The sequence below is a fragment of the Amphiura filiformis genome, chromosome 17, assembly GCF_039555335.1.
Source record: "Amphiura filiformis chromosome 17, Afil_fr2py, whole genome shotgun sequence".
In the NCBI taxonomy this organism is placed as follows: Eukaryota; Metazoa; Echinodermata; class Ophiuroidea; order Amphilepidida; family Amphiuridae; genus Amphiura; species Amphiura filiformis.
Window position 1 is genome coordinate 28293799 of NC_092644.1, and position 22739 is coordinate 28316537.

Consider the following 22739-nt stretch of genomic DNA (forward strand, 5'->3'; position numbering starts at 1 on the left):
CCTTTTTTCACTTTTTGACCAACTTTGAGAAAATTGCACCAAAAATGGTTGAAAAATGCTCAAGTTAAAAAAAAAAAACCATAAAAAGGCCTGATTTTCACCCACATTTTATTGTATTCCTTTAAAGATCATTTGGCTGTATAACAGAGAGATCTGTATAAGGAGGTCTGGAAAAAGGAGGTTGGACTGTAACTCTATTTATCTATTTCTCCCTTTTCAATCAACCTCTGTCTGAACTTTACAACAGGTCCTGGAATAACGATGACAAAGCCGTATAAGCGGTAGCCCTAGTGTCATATACTCACGTCAGGGTTGGGATGCCATGTGACTTGTAGTATATTGACTATTGATTTAGGGAATGTAATCGCTATCGGTGGTCTGGTATTGCGATATGCCATCTCAGCAGCTGCTGCAGCTGTAATAAAGGATAAAGATGAAAAGATTAATTGAATATTCCAGTTGAAACATATCCCCCTATGGAAGACATGACCTTAATCTTCTACAGAGGGAGTGTGAATTTCAAATGGGTTACCTGAATGGGTGACTTCACTTGAAATCTACATCCTCTGTGTGAGAGATTGTCTTCCACAGAGGGTGTATGGAATTCAACTGGAATAGCCCATTTGATCTGAAACTTATTCTAGGGTCAAAATAAAATAAATTCATGTTTCCGGTAAACCGCCCATTGGTGCCACAAAAATATTTTTATGCTACTTGGGGGGGAAAAATAAATTTTTTGCAATAGTCCTCCTTGTCAAAATTCTGATATAAGGTTGTTGGAAATCACATTTATTTATTTTCCCCACAACTTTCTGCCAATAAGAAATACAGTTGAATTTAAATAGATAAATACTTGCTTATAATATCCTGTCACATGAGAGTGATTTTGAATAGATGCACGAGCGTACGTTTAGAAGCTCTCTAATATGTGTACATGTTTATGTAACATGTAGTATAATGTGTGTCACATGGGATAATAATACAAATACAAGCTACGTTGCTTAATTATATTGGTCAGTACTTGTGAAGTATGAGAAGAAGTTTTGTGAGACCCGAGTCATATACCGTTCTTGGCTAGATTAGAGTGTAATGGGTTGAAATTTTAGTATGTGCATATAAATTTTTTCCATAAAATAAAACTTGTTTCCTTTTTCCTTCCTTCCATCGATCAGTCCCAATATTTTCAGAGCATGGTACCGAAAACAAAATTTTATTTTAAGTAGGCCTAGATAGGCCCAAATCAAGTGGTTATTATTCTCCATGTGGTAAGAAGATTAAATCTAATTACATTATATGTTTCTGATACAACCTGGAGCAGCTTACGGAAATTGCATACTCCACTACATTTTTCAGTCTATATACCTGGTTTGAGATGGCCGAATGGTAGTTCTCCTGATAGTAATTCCCACAGGCATAGGGCATAGCTAAACACATCAGCCATTACACTGTATTTGGTATTCTGTGTGAACACCTCCGGGGCCATCCAACGTAAATTCTGTAGGGAAAAAATATAACATTTTATGAAGATTAAAACAAAATAAACATCAAATCCTTTTTGGGCAAAATTACGCATTTTTTGGTGAAAATTTCTAAAAGTTACATTGACAAGATCATACTTGACTGGTTGACTTTCTAAGGAGGTATGTACAACCGTGTAGTGCATGTACACTTTGTCAGGACATGTCTTCATGATTGCAGTGCTTTAGGGACTCTAGCTGTATGGTGTTGATACGTAATGGTATCACACATATTATGCAAACAAAATTGTGTTGCCCTCTTTCTTTTTTTTTTTTTTTTTTTTGAATGAAGATGTGTTCAAAATCTCAGTTCCACTTAAAAATACATGTTTTATAAAAATTGGTAAGACTAGTCTTAAATTGATTATCTAACAATTACCCAGCATCCAAATTGACAAATGTCCCTCCTGATTTTTCCCACTTAAGGGCAAAACAACACTTGGGGGGGCATTATGCAAATACAAAAAATTGTGTTGCCCTCAGCAACTGACCCAAAAAATCAGGGTCCCAATTTATTTATTTCCTTTTTTTTGAATGAAATGTGTTCAAAATCTCAGTTCTACTTAAAAATGCATGTTTTATAAAAATTGGTAAGACTAGTCTTAAATTAATTATCTAACAATTACCCAGCATCCAAATTGACAAATGTCCCTCTGAACAACACTTTTTTTTTTTTTTGGGGGGGGGGGCATTACGCAGATACAAGACAAGGCTACAATAAAATAATACCATATACCTTGCATACATATTTCAAAAACTCACCCCTGGCTGTTTTGTCATGTTGTCTTCATCCATAGCTCGCAAAAACCTTGACTCGCCGAAATCAGCCACCACAGCATGACCATTCTCATGGAGAAGAATATTATGGCTGCGAATATAACAATAAGAATGAGAAACACTGTATTTACTGTGATTTTAAACAAATTTGACTCCCAGCCCACATCTGTAGAAACATTCAACGAAGTAACATGCATCATACATGGTCAATCCTTAATCTTCACCCAGTCCTGCCGAGATTCTAACCCATGACCTCACGGTTAAAAGGTGAGCACGCTTGTGCATAGACCAAAGGAGGACACCCTGTCTGGTCTATGACACCAATATGCACTCTCGGTGACAATATGCCACAAACAATCGTCCTTTTTTCAAGGTCAATTTTTGTATATGGCTTACCTCAAATTTTTCGGACAACCCGATTTTGCCTCTGAAGCTAAAATTTTATAAATTTTCCAAAAATGTAGGCAAATTTGGTAAAAACTGGGTTCACTTTTCTTGGAGGCACTTAACCAAACCCTTGGAGGCACTTAACCAAACCAAACTTCAGTACCCCCTACAAGTCCTGGATATCTCCTACTAGTCTTGCTCAAGACACTCTCTACTACTACTACTATTGCCAGCCACTCACCCCAGCTGGTGGTGCATAGGCCTACTATATATGAACAATTGTCGGGGGACCGCTGTCAATTTACCAAATTTAATGTATGATAAATTTGTTACTGGGTTCAGCATTTATATGGCATATGGCAAATACCATCCACTCAGTGTCATACCAGACTTGGTGCAGTATGAGACTTTGACCATGGTCTTTTTCAAACATCAAACACAGCATCATATCGTTATGAATTCGGCAGACGGCCGAATCCGGATTCGGCTTTTGGTAAATTCATTTTACGCATTCATTACTTTTGAATTTGAGAATAAGGGATCAATGCTATACATAATAGAGGGCAGCATATCAATATTTTAACGGAGATCAGATGATAACTGCATAGTAAGTATTCAAAAGAGGGCGGCATACAGGGTTAGCTAACGGTGACTCACAGTACGGTCAAAGACGATAACCGTTAAAAAATCGATATGCTGCCCTCTATAGGTAAAGGATTGATCCCTTGTTCTCTAATTCAAAAGTAATGCATGCCAAAAATGAATTTACCAAAAGCCGAATCCGGATTCGGCCGTCTGCCGAATTCATAACGATATAAAAGCACAATTCATAATTTGTGATCTTCCAAAGTAGTCCAGCTGTACAGGCACCTTGTGACATCTCTATTTGGTAGCTAAAGTTTGTTTGCCTTATAATTGGGTGAATTTATTCAGTTTTTGTTACTACGCATGTCAATAAAGTCCAAACTTACGTTTGCGTAAATTCACATCAGTGCGTGCCAGTCACACATTACGTAAATGCTGTACCCAACTGAATACATGCCATTCAATATCAAGACACGATGCAACGAGTCTCATTTTTTTCGCCAATTATACACCAAACAAACTTTACACAGTTACCTGTTTAAATCTCTGTGTATCTGGTCTAGACTATGTAAGTAATTCATTCCTTTGGTATAGTTACCTGTTTAAATCTCTGTGTATAATCGGCTGTTCTAGACTATTTAAGTAATTTATTCCTTTGGTATAATTACCTGTTTAAATCTCTGTGTATAATTGGTTGCTCTAGACTATGTAAATAATTCATTCCTTTGGTATAGTTACCTGTTTAAATCTCTGTGTATAATTGGCTGCTCTAGACTATGTAAGTAATTCATTCCTTTGGTATAGTTACCTGTTTAAATCTCTGTGTATAATTGGCTGCTTTAGACTATGTAAGTAATCCATTCCTTTGGCAACATCGACGGCTATCGTCATCTTGGACGGCATATCAATTACCCTGCAAAATATCAAAAAAAGCAGTGCCTAATTTACAGAAAAGACAATGTTTGTGAAGAAAGAACATATTTGTGAAATTACCTCAAATGACCCATACACCATCCACCACAAATGTAAAGTCACCAGTGCTTATTCAGATGAGATATGAATCAATAAGCATTTATAGAAATTAATAGAAACCAAAAGAATTTCAAGCGCAAACATATTTCCCAAGCAGTAATGACAAGTGATATATCAATTTAAAGCTTAATGTTTAATGGAGATTTCATCTGTTTAATAATCTAAGATACTCAAAATTGCGACTTTACACTGAGTTCGTCGTGGATGGTCATATACATGGCCTTTGTTTTAGAATGTATGACCACAAATGACCCCTAGATGACCTTTGACCTCACACCTGTTGCCCTCACACATGTCAATGTACCATGGGTCATTGTGACCAAGTACCATTAATATTGCAATCAATCAAAGCATGTGAGAGATATCAACAAAAGAAGCCAAGGGTGACACTGTTTTGCCAAGGGTTAACATTTTTACACCTACTTACAAGAGGTACATTATGTGGATATGTTCACAGTAATGTGTGTATGTTGTATGTTTGTTGGTACAACATGACATTGTGGGGTATGAATAGGTATGAACATACATTGTGGGGGTTTGATGATATTCCCATAGTGGCCGATGGTGGCATACACAGTGTGTCACTTTGGGGGTATATTTAATACCTACCCCTACCCCTCTAGAGGCCCTAAAATGTCATTTGGAGAAGTCTACATTGTGGGAGTACTCCCATAAATCGAAAAACAGCCACAATGTTGCTCTATACTTATAATTACACCCACGATGTACCTCTTGTAAGAACAGACATACATGCAGCTCATATCATAGTTCCCTTTGTATGGTGGAGACAAGCAGGGACAATTATGATAAGGTTTAATTTTGTTGATTGCAAAATAATGGTATGGGCAGCTCCTACAAAGTTGGATGACAGGCCAACCCAAGTCGGACACAGTAATGGCTCTACAAAAATACTAATTGGTTAGAACAATTATAATATGCATTTTTAAAGTAGATTACAATTCAACTAATGTACTGATTTGGAAATTCTGTTAAACTACGTACTCACCGTTTTTGTTCATGTACAATACTGAATAAGGAGCCTCCTGACACATACTGGGTGACTATTGCAAAGTGCTGTAAAAGGAAACAGAAAGGCATGTGCTGTAAGACACGTATATGAAAGATACCTGCAGTTCAGCAACGAGGTGACCAAGCAGTAAAATCACAGCTCGGTTGTAGGTGTTAGTTTCAAAACAATCACAGGTTTGTGAGTTCAAGCCATCTTTCACAAAATTGTTTTTTGTGTGTTTCCTTCAAACAAAATCTGCTTGTAGGATCAAAAACCAAAATATATATATTCTGATTTTTCTGAAGCCTTGCCCCAATATACTTCCTTCAGACATGGAGATTGAAGTACAAACATAGCACTCCAAAGCTTAAAAGCTGTTGGTCTCATCCAGTAGATGAGCAATATCTGGCATGTGAAAGGTCAGACTCTCCCCTAAAGAGTAGATGAAGGGATAATCCTGAGCCTGATATCAGCACAACCCCCTAATCCTACATTCCAGGATTGTGCATAGTTAACTGAAAAGTTATACACACATCAGACTGTACGACAATACTCAACTGTTCATATATCGGAAGGAAGAAGCTTCATTCTTCAAGAAGGACTACCAAGTCTGCATAGTATGCAAATGTACCTGCAGAACAAGTTCATGTGAGGCTGAAGCATGAGAAATGAAAATAGATACACACACATTGCACTGAAATAATTATTCTCATACCTCCAGTTTCCGAGGTCTATTTACTTTGTACTTCTGAGCTGACGGACTATAACTAACTTGACCCCAAAGATCGAATATAAATTCAAGTTATTTTAAAAGTGTCTTGAGCCTTAGGGTTCTGGTTCTAGAGTTAGGTAATTTTGGTTTAGGTTAAGTCCCAAATATCATTGTTTACTTACACTTGGGTCTTGAATACAAGCACCAATAAAGTTGATGACATAAGGACTATTGAGTTTGCATAGTATAGACACTTCTCTACAGAACATGTCCACATCAGACTTTGCAGGAAATGCATTAGCTCTATACCTGTTGACAAAACAGAAATCAAACATTGCTTGTAATTGGTTACAGAATTCAATACAGTTGGTACTTTTCGTACATTCAAATTTCTTCAGTTGGTCACAGAACTGGTTACAGAATTCAATACAGTTAGTACTTTTTGCACATTCAAATTTCTTCAAGTTGAAAAATTCAAAGTTTTGAACAAGCATCAAATAACTGTGATTTGAGTCGACTGAAGTTTACTTTTACCTGAATGTATCTAGAATTTGTTTATGTTTTTGTTTGTTTGTTTGTTTTTCATTACATCTCACCTTTTGATAGCTACAGGCTTGTTCCTACAAAATCCTTTGTACACTTTTCCAAATGAACCTGAAAACACAGACAACAAATCATAAATAATTATTAAAAAAACTAAGACTTCTGCCCTACCAAGACTCAGGCATCACCAGCTGTTGTTGTTTATGCCTGATGTCATATCCTCATGGTATTTGCATTTGTATTAGTCCGAATACCTTCCTCGAGTCAGCAAAGTAGAATCAAATTTTGAGATTTTCTCAAAAACTGTTAATTTTTGCAGGAATCTGCCCGGGAATCTGTTATGCTAGTTGGATTCCTTGCTTCATTTCCTTTCTGAAAATGTATACTTTTATATACTTCTCATCATTACATTTAGAGATAAAATAAAAAACAATGCCTAAATTACTGACTCGAGAAAGGTATACAGACTATAGTTTACAGTTGGATGCTATTTGGAAATACACAATGATCACAAATATATATTTGACAACTTTAATTAAACATACACACTATTATCAAATATGAGCCATACATACCACTTCCTATTGTCTCTTGTATTTCTACTTCATTGATGTCAAGATGAAAATTCTTAGGTAAAGAAGTCCTGAGTTGTAACACATCTATTTTTTCTGCAAAGAAAACACACAATTTGTCATCAAAATTTTTGAAGGATATATGTAAGAATGTGAAATTAAGGACCCAAAATGAGTATTTTGACACTGACTTTCCTAAACACTAACCATAAATAATGTAGTCTATGATTACACAACAAGTCGATAGTTTGTTTTATCTGTGTCAATTTGAATTAATTACTTTAATATGGATTATTAAAGTTGAAAACTGAAACATTTCTTCTCCTGCATCCATTTTGATTAGCCTTGAAACTAAACTCTTATACAGTCTGCATGTGTACGCTTATACTTATTGGATAACATGTAGGGAACATTATTTTTTTAAATCATTTTCTCAATCAATTGACAACTACTGAAACATTTAAATACTATCATAGTTAGTTCTTAATAAAGGATTATAACAAAAATCCCATTTCAAATTCTTTTACTCTTGGTAAAAAAATTGCTATAATAAGTTCTGCATAAGACCCCGAATATATAATAACTTTACAATGGACTGTAACTAGGCAATAGGCATATTCACTTACACTTTGCGAAATAAGTAGCATTGAGAAATTATTTAGATGTATATACTAAGTGCTTCTGAAGCGCAACTAGTTTACTTAATTCATAAGGCAACCATTTGTTATAATTATAAAATGGTTTATTCTGAAATTGAGAAATAATCAAACTCAGATTTCAATGTGCAATGAATGCCTTGCTCTCTTCAACCTAATCCTATCTATCATAAGATATGGTGTGTGAGATAACTCCTCAACCACTCAGTGCACCATGCAGCCTAAGCTGCAAGAAGTAATAGAGGCCATCAGCCTTTCATCAACTTGTAGGTTAATCGATACGGTTGTCTTTTCCTTTGTTGTGATCAGTGCGAATCCATGTAATCTTCTCTAGGCTATTATCACATGATTTTCTTTACATACTGTAATTATACTGATTTATTCATAAAATGGTTGAATATGAAGTCACACTGACACACTGACAACCTTTATGTGATACTGAAATGGATAGATAATTAACAGAGTAAAGACCATTCATATTTCAAAAAACACCATCAATAGGGCTGCTAATAGTTAGTTAACAAACTGTACTCCAGAAATACTACATGTTGATAAGATTGCATATAATTGTAATAAACCCTTAGCATGAGAGAATGCATAGTATTGCATACCTTTGGTAATATTGCGTAGTTTGCCCATAGGAGATGGTACAGATACGTAGGAACCATCTGAAAATAAAATTAAAAGGAGTGATTCTACTGGTTTAGGCTATGGATTTTCTGAAAAGGTAACAAATGGGTATTTTTTTAGCTGTTAAAACTACAGGAGGTTGCTGCAATAAAGGCTAGACCACTTTAAGGCGATTAACACTCAGAGAGTGTAATTTGATTCTGTTCATGCTTGAAGGTGGTTACGGCCTCGTTACATCCTCGTTTAACAGTAAGTATATGTGAGTGTGTAGAGGAGAGTATGTGTGCATGTTGGGGTCCACCCCACACCATGGATGCATGCATGTTGCCTTTACTTACCTCCCCCTGGATGCGAGTAATCCCCACAGGCAGACTCATCTTGTGGTCTCTTGTGATGTTTCAGAAGAGTAACAATTGTATCATGACCTGGAAATTTAAAATATTAGAAAAAAACTTAAACATCAAATGTTGAACAAAGAGATATAGATTTGAAAAGTGCAGACTCCGCCATGTTCATGTGTCACTCAAGGGGGAAAAATATTGCATTTATAGATTATTTCTCCATGTGTCTGGCAAACTTTGTTTCAAATTTGTCCCTTTTGTTTGTTTTGCATGTAAAACATACATTAAGGGCTAGATGCACACACCTTTGCAATGCTCAAGCTTGCAGCTGCCAATTAGAATTCAATTTTCAGATTGTTACAATAGACAATTTATATTTGGAATTCTACAATCTGCATTATGTTAATGTTTAACAATATGGTGCAACTACAATTAAAACAGCAGTCTAATATTCCAAAGAGGGTGTGTTGAAGCAAATAGAATAGCCATTGCCCAAGGCCTCAAAATAATTTTGGGTGCTACTTTTGAAAAAAAAAATTGTCCCTATAATTTAACTTTCGGGGGCTACTTTAAGGATTTCAGGGGCTAAATACTTAAATCTCCATTGTACTTTGAGCCACTAACCTCAAAATAGTGCCCTTATAGCCCCATCTATTTTGAGCACTGCATTGCCCCCACCTACCTTTCTCATAAGCCCACATCAGACATGTCTGTTCTTCCTTATCACTGCTTCCATTTTCCTCTGTTGCAACTAGATTCATATCTGCTCCTTGGTCCAACATGAATTGCACTAATCTCAGATGGCCATGATAACAAGCACTGTGAAGAGCTGAAAGATTGCATGATCAAAGAAACTTGTGGATCAAAGAGGCAGGATTTAACCTAAAAAAAAAAAAAAAAAAAAAAAAAAAAGCACTGTGAAGAGCTGAAACCTGGTTCAATTTTGATACATACTAAGGGATGGTTTCTGTTTTTGACATTTTCGCTTATGCGACAAGCATACCTGTACAAAACTTGGGGATATGATCTTGGCGGCAAAGGTCAATTGTGCGCGTGCCACTTAGTTACAAGTCCCTGTGTTGTTGTTTTAATGGTTTATGAAATGATATGGGGCTGTAGTGGTCAGCAACAACGTCTAGGCAATGTGCCTATGTGTAGCGCATTATAAATCACTGCAGGTTTTTACATAACTTTTTACCTACCCCCTTTCCCTTAAGAAGCATACACAAAAACTGATGAAGGTTTCGTCATGATATCTACTATAATGGTAATAACACCAATTAACTTTCAACTAATATATATCTTCTCATTGTCATTTTGTATTGTTTAAATAATTCCAGAGATACCCCGGTACCCTACAAAATTCACACAAAATTTCATGTAAGAACACATGTTCACCTTATGAAGGCCTAAATGATGTTTTTATTGTGTGCATCATTCCTGCAAATAAAACATTTACACAATGGGCTTCAATGACTTTAATAATGTGCAGATTAACTTTACATTAATGGTATGAAAATAAAATGAGTAGAACATAGTTCACTGTTTGTGTGAAACAGTCAGTTCGATACAGACAGACACTTTCAACATTGACGAAGATATAATAATAAAGCTGCATTTGATATAGCGCATGTTGATGCCAAGAGGCCCCTAAGCGCTGTACATTCAAAATACGACAAAGCAAAAACAAATTATAAACAAGCATAATTATTATCAGAATGATATACAAGCTTAAAAAGTATGTTACTAAAAACTTAACCTATAACAGACTACATCTTAAAAACCAGGTAACACAAGAGTTTATAAATAAAATACCGTATTTCGTCAAATAGTCGCTCCCCCTCAAATAAACGCCCCCACCACTTTTTTCAACCAAGATGTTTCAAAAATGCCGATATTTCCATGCTATCTTGTGTAGTAAGCTTACCAAGTTGCGCACATGGTCGATAATAGTGTCAATAATTGGCGAAAATCTGGATCAGAAACCCAGAAGTGAGCCAGAAGTCAGTGTTTCTAGTTCATAGTTTGTCATTTTAGCGTGTGTTTTTACTTTACCTAATGATTTTAACGGGAATTATCGTTCTAAAATTGACCTTGAATAAACGCCCCTCAGAAAATGTAACGCCTCAGGCGTTTTATTTGACTAAATACGGTATGTGACATGATCAAGGGGAATGAGTCGGATATTGTTTTTAAGATATTGACAAAAACAGTGTTCAAATTCTTTTGTTTTATATTGTTTTCAGCCATTGATAAATTGCTCATAACTCGGTAACCAGATGTCCGATTTTAATGGAGTTTACATCAAAATATAGCATTTGTAAACTGCCAGAAAAAGATGTAAAAAACTTCTAATTGAAAATTGCCGACATGTGACTCCATTCCCCTTGATCATGTCACAATGTCACATATATCAAATGTTATCTTTATGTAGTTTTTGGCCCTATCACTTGCATAGGTATGTTAGCACACACATACTCCTTCAAAATCTGACTTTCATTTATTTATTTTTATGTAATGATTTAGTGAATCACAGCTGATCACTGAAAGTGCTTTTAATTCTACTGATATTTTTGTACAGTTTTAAAGTTTAGTGATGATTCTTTGTAAAATTACCTGTATGCCCATCTCTGCCTTGATAGTTGATATCTACAGTATCCTGGTCTAATAGAAACTTGGCTAGATCTATACTCTTCCCATAAGTACAAGCACTGTGGAAGAAAAGCACAGAAATGAGTAGTTCAAATATGCAACCTGATCAAGCATGGTAAGTACAATGTCACTAAAGTTAGGCTTTAAAAAAATTGTTTGATTGGTGTAACCCGACCGACCCTAATAATAGCCCGACCCTAGACTTTTTTTCTTATATTTTTGCACAAAAAAAAGTAAAAAATTGAAATTAAAAAAAAAAAAAATTTTAAGTTCCAATTTATGCAATTTAGAGTTTAAAATGTGTGTAAAAAATTTTTTTAAAAAAGAAATTGCCGACCGACTTACCCTAATTATTTTTTATGTTATGCCAATAACACAATTTTTTAGGCCTGTTATTTAGTGTTTAAATACCTAATCTTTTCAAATGTAATTACTACGTCACATTGGGCTATTCCATTTGAAATCCATATGCTCCCTACGGAAGACATGACCATAATCTCCCATACAGGGGATGTGAATTTAAAAATTTGAAATTCACACTCAAAATAAATAAATAAATAAATTTTGGTGTTTTATATAGCGCCTTTTCCGGAACTTAGGGGGATCAAAGCACTGTAATTTTGCTGCCATGGTGGATCATCACAATCAGAACGCATCAACTAGGCTGGTTGCAGCCGAACTTGGCACAAACCTATCCGCACTTAGATTGTAACATCCACCAATTATCTATGCAGCTCCCCAAATTCCATTGGGTGAAGGAAGTTTTTGATAGCCAAACAACTAATCACCGATTTTTTGAAAGCAGGAGGAAACCGGAGATCCCGGAGAAAACCTGCGAGAGCGAGCATGGAATCGGGATAAACCAAGTGCACATGAGTCCTTGGGCGCGCCGGGCTTGAACCCGGGACCTCAGTGGTGCAAGGCGAGGGAATAACCGCTGCGCCAACACTCCCTATGTGGAATATTTGGTAATTAATTCTATAAGGGTGTATGAATTTCAACTGGAATAACCTATTTACATGACATCTTTCGCAACCTAGAGCTGATTTTAAAAGGATATTTATCATCAGGAAAACTCTGATTTGACTTTCCACAACATTTTTCTCATTTGGTTTGACTGGGTCACATATGATGTTTTTTAAAATACTATTAAGACTGGTATATAATTTTGGAGCAGATCTGAATTTTGGCATGATTTTTTTGGCACTGAATTTTCATATGTTCTTTAATGTTTGCTTAAAATGCATTCTGTACATAGCTTTGCTCAAATCAAATATTATGTAAAGTCATACCTTGTGATTGAAATACATTTTTTTTTTTTTTTAGACTTGAAATTATATTCTGCCCTAGGTGCACCATAATGTCAATCCCATCAACGGTATTCCAGGGTGTCACATACTCTCATCTGAGCACATGGGTTGAATGTAGCTAATGAAATCCAACATGCAAACATATTCAACATTCTATTGTAAAGTAACAAATACCTTATTCAAAAATAGTCTAGGAAAGCAGCCAACTAATGAATTTGCAGAAACTTTCTGCAACATCAGGAAATTGAAATAATAAGTACTAAGTACTAAGTAATGAGTAATAAGTAATGAAGCAAAACCTACCTATGTAAAGGTGTTTCACTGAATATGTTTTCTATAAGTAGACTTTTGGTACCACTTCTCTCCACTAATTCTTTAGCTATTTCAGTATTGCTATTATAGCAAGCTCTGAAAAAAAAAGTACACAAGTATTAAAATCGGATGTAAGCAAAGTTCTTAATAAAGATTGCATGCAGATACAACCTAAACAATAGACACTTTTATTTGCCTCCTTGTCAGACATCTTGAAAATTGTGGGAGATAAACACAGCCAAATTAAAAAGTTGCCACTAGTTCCATCCCCATTTAATCAGAGTCTGATGAGCTTATGGCAAAATAGTTTATATAATAATTTTCTATACACTTTCCTTCGAAGGTTGATACCAAATTTGAGCATAGGAACCGTTGTTTGGAAATTCGTGCAATTTTAAAAATGACAAATTACAAATTGACCACGCAAAAGTCAATGCATGGTCTCAGCTTATTATGTGGCCTGAAGCAACCGCTACAGGAATCATTGTACACTTGCCTGCGCACAATTAAAAGAGCGGGGTATTTGATTTAAACCTTTAATGACAATGAAATTAGACCTCTCAGATGCATGTAGATGTTGAGAAGAGGTGGTTTATAATCGATTAACCTGCCGGCCTGTTCAGGCGACGTAATTCTTGGCACTCACGCTAGCTCCGCTGCGTGGTACAACTCGCTATGTCATTTTTAAAATTGCACAAATTTCTAATCAACGGTTCCTATGCTCATGATGATTAACCTTTTGATATCAAATTTGGTATCAACCTTCGAAGGAAAGTGTATAGAAAATTATTAGATAAATTATTTTGCCATAAACTCATCAAACTCTGATTAAATGGGGATGGAACTAGTGGCAACTTTTTACTTTGGCTGTGTTTACTATAGCTGCAGGTAAAAATAAACTCAAAGAATGTTGCATCTGACGTCATTCTTAAGGAGCTTGGCAAGTTTATGCCTTCAAAGGATTCTGTACTTATGGTGACCCAGATCCAATTATGCACTGGGTCAATCAGCAAGACAACAACTCATAAAGTTTGTTTGGCTTATAAAAGGCAAAAATTATTCGGTTTTACAACTTACACTCGCTTAAATTCACACAAGCGTGCGCCAGCCATGCAACGTGCTGCACCTAACTATGTGCATACCATTCTATATCAATACACAATGTTATGAGTCTATTATTTTCACCTACTAAGCCGAACAAACTTAACCATATTTCTACTTACAAATGCAGTGGAGTGTCTCCATATATATTAACCTCATGTGCTTTGGTATCGTATTCTGGTTGCATAAGTATCCCTAGCAGAGGTAGATGTCCAGCACGGCAACAGAAATGTAATGGTGTGTGCTGCTCATTGTCTGTTACATTCACTATGAGAGAAAATACAAGACACAGTACAGCATTGTCAATATTTTTACTATGTACAGGCTGCAAAAGATGGACACACAACACATGTCAGTCTTGACACTTTAATTACCAACAACATTTAATGAAGCAGGTAATTTCATTAAGTTCCCTAACCTCTGAAGGGATCACATACTACATGTACTCCAGATTCCAGCAAAATACATAACAAAATTTTTTGTATCAAAAAAATATTATTCTGCTTTGCCAGATCATACATGGCTCAATCCTAATCCTTTAATACTAATTGTAATCAGCCTAACAGGCTGTATTACATGACTCTCAGGTAGCTTAACATTTAACGAGTCCAAAATAGAACCCAAAATCAAATAATTGAGCAGTTTGGCAGCTATACTATGATCAGCTCTTAATAGGCGGGAATTATTCGTTTTTTGTTACTGCGCGAGTCAATAAAGTTCCAACTTATGCACGCGTAAATTCACAAAAGCACACGTCATTCACGCAAAACGCAAAGCGCAGTTCGCGTAGGTGCTGCGCCTAGCTGTGTGTACGCCATTCTGTATCAATCCACGATGTTATGAGTCCCGCCTATTTTAAAAGAGCTGATCAGAGTACAACAGTCTGTACCGATTGATGTTATTATGTTCATTTACATTACAGAATATAATTGTAGAATTTCTTCTCACCCTCATACACTGCTTAGCACATGCAGATATAGGTAGTGTATGTGCGACGTCTCTTGATTTGGAAGTCACGTAAAGCAGTTGACCTGTGTGCAGAATGATTCATCCCTGTGCACCATTAGCATCATTATTAACACTGAGACTCACTCACCATCAGCCTTGTGTCTTCTTCGTCCTTTGATAAGAGATTCAGTTATAGCTAGATAACCCATAGCACAGGCCAAGTGTAATGGCCTATCACCAACCTAACCACTCATGTTGATATTAGCATCATTATTAACACTGAGACTCACTCACCATCAGCCTTGTGTCTTCTTCGTCCTTTGATAAGAGATTCAGTTATAGCTAGATAACCCATAGCACAGGCCAAGTGTAATGGCCTATCACCAATCTAACCACTCATGTTGATATTAGCATCATTATTAACACTGAGACTCACTCACCATCAGCCTTGTGTCTTCTTCGTCCTTTGATAAGAGATTCTGTTATAGCTAGATAACCCATAGCACAGGCCAAGTGTAATGGCCTATCACCAACCTCACCACTCATATTGATATTAGCATCATTATTAACCCTGAGACTCAATCACCATCAGCCTTGTGTCTTCTTCGTCCTTTGATAAGAGATTCTGTTATTGCTAGATAACCCATAGCACAGGCCAAGTGTAATGGCCTATCACCAACCTCACCACTCATATTGATATTAGCATCATTATTAACACTGAGACTCACTCACCATCAGCCTTGTGTCTTCTTCGTCCTTTGATAAGAGATTCTGTTATAGCTAGATAACCCATAGCACAGGCCAAGTGTAATGGCCTATCACCAACCTCACCACTCATATTGATATTAGCATCATTATTAACACTGAGACTCACTCACCATCAGCCTTGTGTCTTCTTCGTCCTTTGATAAGAGATTCTGTTATAGCTAGATAACCCATAGCACAGGCCAAGTGTAATGGCCTATCACCAATCTAACCACTCATGTTGATATTAGCATCATTATTAACACTGAGACTCACTCACCATCAGCCTTGTGTCTTCTTCGTCCTTTGATAAGAGATTCTGTTATAGCTAGATAACCCATAGCACAGGCCAAGTGTAAAGGCCTATCACCAACCTCGCCACTCATATTGATGTCTGCATTGTTGTTGATTAAACATTTGACTACCTATTGACAAGAGTTACAATAGGAAAATCATATATTAAAAATTTTTATACTGTACTAAGTGTAAATTTATGTATCTGACTGAAACAAGAAATAAGCAGAAGTATATAGTCTAATTTGGAATAATTTGTTTCTTTTAATTTTATATAGTCTAATTTGTTTATTTTGTTCCCTAGTGCAACAAATCATGCAGGCGCTACTGTGATTTTTGTTCCTCTGTTGCAATATTTCTTTGGTTCTCTGCTGCAGATTGAGTTATTCCATTTAAAATCCATACACCCCTATAGAAGAAATAACCTGGATCTTGCACATAGGGAGTGTGTATTTCAAATGGAGTAACCCATTCAGGTGATCACACTTTCAACTGGAATAGCCCATTGTCAGCTAAAAATGTTATAGCTTTGCTCAGTGCTTTGTTCTTTTGATTGCTATCAAATGCTGCAGCAAAATTACTGCTTCGTTTGTCACAATGATGAAAGATGCTGGACTATACAGTAAGCCAAAAAATTAAGGTACCAGTAGTGTTCACCTCCTGTGTGTCCTGGACAGAGACGGACATGTCATGATTGGAACCGGCAGGCAATGGCCGCATCTTTTGGCTCAAGTTTGGGACCTCATTCGTTGAAATTGTTCAGGAAATAAAGTCACGGCGATCGAAAAACCCAAGGAAGACACCAATTTAAAAGTTGCAGTTTGCTGTATTAAATGCCCTATTAATTTGTACACAAAGTTTTCGTGAACAAGATAATTAGCGATGCGCTTCCATTGATTAACATGTGCTTTCATTGATTAGAACACAAAGTGCAACATTTGATTTTGTTTCTTCATTAGGTTTTAGATCACCGTTTCTTTAGTTCTCAACCAAGTTCAACGAATGGGGTCTTAAATCAGAGCTAAAGAGTACAGGTATTGACTGCTTGTTTTAATTTTGACATGTTTGTCTTTGTTTAGGATGTACAGGGGTGAACATAACTAGTACCTTAATTCTTTGGCTCACTGTATATGCACATACAATAATCATTACCCAAAGAATGACTAAGACAGTACTATACTTGAGGAATTTATAATAGACATCTTTAGGATCTTGTTGATTACCTTTTCATGACCAAAGTAACATGCCAAATGAAGAGGTGTAAACCTGACTGCATCTTGGGCATGTATGTCAGCCCCGTGTTGTAACAGACGCTCAATCACCTGTCAAAGAAAACAAATATTTTAAAACATCATCAGTATTTTCTGGATCAGGATTGTCTGATTTCCTATCTGTCGTTTTAATAACCAAACACCAATTACTTCACAGAAATGTCAGTGATTCAAGACAAGTGGTTCATTATAATTTCCAAAAGTTTTAACTGACTTTCAGCACAAAAATTCACTAACCTTGAATTTTCGATGTGTGACACACATCTTCATCAGAAGAAGTCCTAAGATGTTGTGATGGACTTGCCCTTTTGTTGATCATTGGCAACTTTTTGGTCGAATGAGGCGTTGTATAAGGTTGGCAATTCCAGTCCTTGCTCGCGATTTAGTTCTGGCGATTTCTTCTTGATCTGGAGGGCCTCCCGCACTAAACAGGGGTACTCTCTATCATCCTTGGCTAACACCTTTGTGGATTCCCAGTCGATGCTGTGGTGAGACTCTGTTTTGTGCTCTGCAACAGCAGAGGGTTTGCGGCTGGGGGCAGTTGACTTGTGCTCCTTCAGTCTATCTCCGAGTTGTCTACCTGTCTGGCCGATGTATGAACTTGTACATTCGCCGCAGGGTATCTCGTAGACCACATCTGATTTTTTCTCAGTTGGAGTGGTATCCTTAGGTGAGACTAATAGTTTTCTCAGCGTATTGTGCGGTCTGAAGCTTGTAGCAACACCGTAGGATTTGAAAATACGCTGGAGCTTCTGTGACAACCCCTCTATAAAGGGTAGGGTGATGTAGGTTGACAATTTCTTTCCCTCTACTTGGTTGGCATTAGTAGGAGGGTCAGGAGTGTTCTTACTTTTGTCCTTAGCTTTGGCTAAACCAAAAGTCCAATTGTGGTAACCACAACGTCCTAACGCGGACTTGATATGTTCAACTTCCTTCACCCTTTCCTCTGGGTCTGTCACCGCTAATAATGTCCTGATGACACTTAATTTGTGAGCGATGGGAATCAAAATGGAGGTATTGATCCGTATGTGTAGGTTTTCTGTAGATGGAGATGCTCACGGATCCGTCGGCGTTTCGCAAGACTTTGGTGTCCAAAAATGCAAGGAATCCGTCCACTTCCGATTCGCTGCTGAATTTGATATGCGAATTCTGACTGTTGATATGTTCGGTGAAAATTTTCACATCAGTTTCGCGAATGATAACGTAAGTGTCGTCCACATAACGAAGGTTTGACGGGTGAATTGCGTAAAGCGGTGATCTCAAAATGTTCCATGTACAGGTTTGCGATAACCGGACTGACCGGGCTGCCCATAGCACAACCCCCACATTGTTGATAAAATTGTCCTCGGAAAACAAAGTAGGTAGTACTGAGGCAAAATTCCAAAAGTTGTATCACTTGGTCAGCCGTGAGATCTGTCTTTTCTTTCCAGCTGGTGTCCTTCTTTAATAAATCCTTCACTACATCTATCGCGCTCTCCACAGGGATACTCGTAAACAAAGCGGATACATCGTAAGAAAACCCGGCTTGAGACACAAGGTTTTGATGCGCTCAACAAAAGATTCAGTGTTCTTAATGTGATGTTCACTTTTACCAATCAGCACGTTCAAAATCTCTGCAAGGTACTTAGCGGATTCATATGTAACTGAATTGATGCTTGAGACAATTGGTCGAAGCAGGGCTCCCTCTTTATGAACTTTTGGTAGCCCATAAAACGATGGCACACAACATAATGAGGGGTATAACTTGGAGTACTTATATTCCGACAAATTACCCTCCGACTTAAAGTCTTTCAGTATTTTCATAAGCTTATTTTGGTAGGTCTTAGTAGGATCTTTCTTAAGCTTACCATACGTGTCACCACTGTCTAACAATGCATTGATCTTCTGATCATACTGTTCAGGGTGATCAGTTATATGGTTCATTATATATGTTAAGAAATGAGGTACCTTCTAGCGGTACCTCTTTTCTTATCATAAATAACAATATACCGCTTGTCTTGAGTCACTGAAATTCGTGTAGTAACTGGATTCCTTGCCCTATATATACATAACCTTTGTTACCAGTGTGTTATTATTTTTTGAGAAAAATGCAAAAATAGTCACAAATTTATCAAGTGGTGTAGTACCACCTTAAGTGAGTTATGTTTCAAGACCTTTCAAAACCAAAGATCTTGAAATATAATATGACATACATAGCTTCAAGTCAGTTGACAATGCAGGTATTGTGGCATATGATAATTACAACATAGCATCTGATGACTTTCTTTACTTTGAAACCCATAGTTAGTTGTTATTGTTGTTGTAATGTTCTACGATTAAGCTGAATTTATACTACATCGCTGAACGATATAGTGATTGGTTTTTAGCCAATGAGGTAGAGTGCACTTTATTAGTCAAATACCAATCCCTCGTTGCTCAGCAATAGAGTATTTAGCTTTACCTCGACATGTCCTGCCAGTGATGCTAGATGTAATGCAGTGACTGCTCCATAACCAATCTGACTCACATCAGCCTTGTTGCTAAGTAATTCATCAAGTACCTCTATGTTACCCTATAAATAACAATATTATATTTGAAATCATCAGTCAATGTCACATTCATATTCCCCTTTACCACCACAATCTCTACCACTGCCATCATCATCATTATCATCATCATCATCATCATTACTACTATCATTTTATCACTATAACCTTCATCATAATAAATAATAATAATAAATAAGCATTTATAATGCGCCATTTATCTAGAAAATTAAATCTAATCCAAGGCGCAAAAACAAGAAACACATACAAGTAAACATGAAAACAGAGTTAACAAAAAAGTATATAGCTGATTAAAACAAATCAGCTAGCCAAATTGTTAGTTTAATACAATTTCATACAAAATACAATCAACATGAAACCAAAGAATCCTTAATACATGTAAAACAAAAATACAGAGCAGTATAAAAGCATGATAAATCAAACACTGACATTATACGCAGCATTGAATAAGAAAGTCTTGAGTCCAGATTTGAACTGATCAACAGAAATTGATTGTCTCAGGTTATAGGGAAGCGAGTTCCAAAGTTTTGTTGTTTAATCCTTTCCATGTGAGAAGAAGAGTTTTAAATACAATTCTTTCACGTACGGGAAGCCAGTGCAGATTCATAAGAACGGGTGTGATATGATCATATTTGTGAGTGTTTGTCAAAACGCGTGCGGCAGAGTTCTGTACAAGTTGAAGTTTCCTAAGCTGTTGTTCAGTAATTCCATTTAGTAGAACATTTCTGTTGTCTAAGCACGAGGTAATGAAGGCGTGAAGAAGTATTTCGGCAGTATCCTTTGACAGAAGTTTCCTAATACTACGTAGGTTCCGGATTTGAAAATAAGCAGATTGACACACTTTTTTAATATGATTATCCATTGACAGTGTAGAATCAAAACACACACCTAAATTTCGAATTTTGCACACTGGTTGAAGAAGATATAGTTGAGGATCCGATTTGAATACTGTTACGATGAATCTTACTTTGAGAGTTTTTGGAAGATACTATGAGCAATTCAGTTTTGTCATCATTAAGTTTTAGTTTATTTTTCATAAACTTCATCTTTGGGTTTGTTTACATCAAAAGAAAGGTAAAGCTGTGTGTCATCTGCATAAGTATGAACATTCAAGTTATGATGACGAGCGATTTCAATAACATCATCACCACATCACTATTATTTCACACCATACCTGTGCAATACCGTATACGTTCACCTAATGGCGCTATGGGCTCCTTTGCCTTGGGGTAAATTTCATGTACAAATAGAGAGCCCCCTCCTCTAAAAATTCCAACAATAATTAAGGGTGTGTGCCTTTATTTGCTTGTGGGATTTTTTGGGGGGCACTTTTAGTTTGTGTCTAAAATTTCAGTTATGTCAAGGGAGCCCATAGCGCCATTAGGCGAACGTTTACGGTATTTACAAGTTACTTTTCTCAATTCTATCGAGTAAAAATAAAATTTCTCAACAGGAATTCATAGTAAGTTATATTTCTACGAGTACACTGTTGGTTATCACAGTACCGATGCAGCCGGTCCCTGTGTGAGTGGTTGAGATTTCATCAGATGTGTCCTTGACCTGATATGACCTTCATCATGTTCATCATAGTCATGCATGATGTAGTCAGAGACACATCTGACGAAAGCTCGACCACTCTCACAGGGACCTGCTCCACCGGTACTGTTTTGTGATAACCAACAGCCTACTTGTAGAAAAACTATAACTTACTACCCAGTACTAAAAAATAAATACAGAATCTTGATCTAATTAACAAGAGGTCTCCATTATACAAAAAACTTTTAGCTCATTCAGGGAGCTGAACAGCTGAAAGGTGCCCAAAATCTGCTGATGTGTCATGTTTTTAGTGTAAACCCAGGGGGTTCTACCCTTGGCACATTAATGGTACCTACCTGATAACTGGCTAAATGTAAAGGGGTAAATCCATTTCTGCTGATGTTTGTCACTCTGGCACCAAGTGTTATCAGTAACCTTGCCACTGATTGACAACCTGTAAGAAGAACCATGCAAATATCCTCAGGTACAACCATAACATAAAATGTTGCTATCTGATACATATTTTGTAAAACCATTAAGATTGTAATTCATTCTTTCTCTTGAGTGGTTCAAGGAAGAAAAAATTTCATTCTTGACCATGATTTTATATCACTTTGCCGTAAGTTATGGCCTATGCCTGATGTCGTGATGAGTTCTGACATTATACTGTCATATAATTTGCCAACTATTTGATTTTATGTATCTTTGACCTCAAAATATTTGTGAAATTAAATCTGTTGTGAAATTAAGTACTTTTACGACTCAGACAGAAATTTGGTTACACGAGATGACCATGTTCAATCCTGCTTTCCAGAAAGTGATTTTTGCCAGAGGTAATTGATTTTAAATGTTGACAGTTGGTAACAGGTGTCATGCTAGGAGCCATTTTGGCTGCCATAGTGTGGTTGAATAAGTTATTACCCACTTTTTTCCAGCTAAAATGTTGGTAAAATATGATTTAGAGACTTTTGAGTCATCATAAAGTTAAGTCAAATATACCACTGGGTCATGTTCAAAATTGTAAAATCTTCACAAACAAGAGGCAGTTTTGTAATCACAAACCTAACAAAGTGTTGCAAAACTGCACACTACATACAACATACCTGGTGTAATACAGCATAAATGCAGCAACGTCAACCCACAATCAGTCCCTTGGTTTACATTACAACCGCTAACTAATGTAAAGGCTTGGTCAACTTTAGCTAAGCTGGAAGCATACAAAAACCATTAAACATTATTTAGTGAATTTCACACAAATATAAGG

At 36.5% G+C, this 22739-nt stretch overlaps 1 protein-coding gene across 1 annotated transcript in view; it reads right to left on the reverse strand.

The window, feature by feature from the left end:
* The window catches only part of LOC140137561 (serine/threonine-protein kinase TNNI3K-like), a 57550-nt gene that overhangs the window by 19445 nt on the left and 15366 nt on the right, over positions 1-22739 (reverse strand). Inside the window, exons 4-22 of the mRNA XM_072159275.1 lie at positions 22579-22682; positions 21832-21929; positions 19834-19944; positions 17346-17444; positions 16109-16253; positions 14259-14403; positions 13027-13131; positions 11378-11472; positions 9444-9590; positions 8759-8845; positions 8402-8458; positions 7138-7230; positions 6616-6673; positions 6202-6328; positions 5305-5372; positions 4075-4179; positions 2280-2385; positions 1363-1495; positions 306-415 (exon numbers count right to left, since the gene is read on the reverse strand). Coding sequence (XP_072015376.1) covers positions 306-415; positions 1363-1495; positions 2280-2385; positions 4075-4179; positions 5305-5372; positions 6202-6328; positions 6616-6673; positions 7138-7230; positions 8402-8458; positions 8759-8845; positions 9444-9590; positions 11378-11472; positions 13027-13131; positions 14259-14403; positions 16109-16253; positions 17346-17444; positions 19834-19944; positions 21832-21929; positions 22579-22682 — 1993 coding nt within the window. The remainder of the gene's footprint in view (positions 1-305; positions 416-1362; positions 1496-2279; positions 2386-4074; positions 4180-5304; positions 5373-6201; positions 6329-6615; positions 6674-7137; positions 7231-8401; positions 8459-8758; positions 8846-9443; positions 9591-11377; positions 11473-13026; positions 13132-14258; positions 14404-16108; positions 16254-17345; positions 17445-19833; positions 19945-21831; positions 21930-22578; positions 22683-22739) is intronic.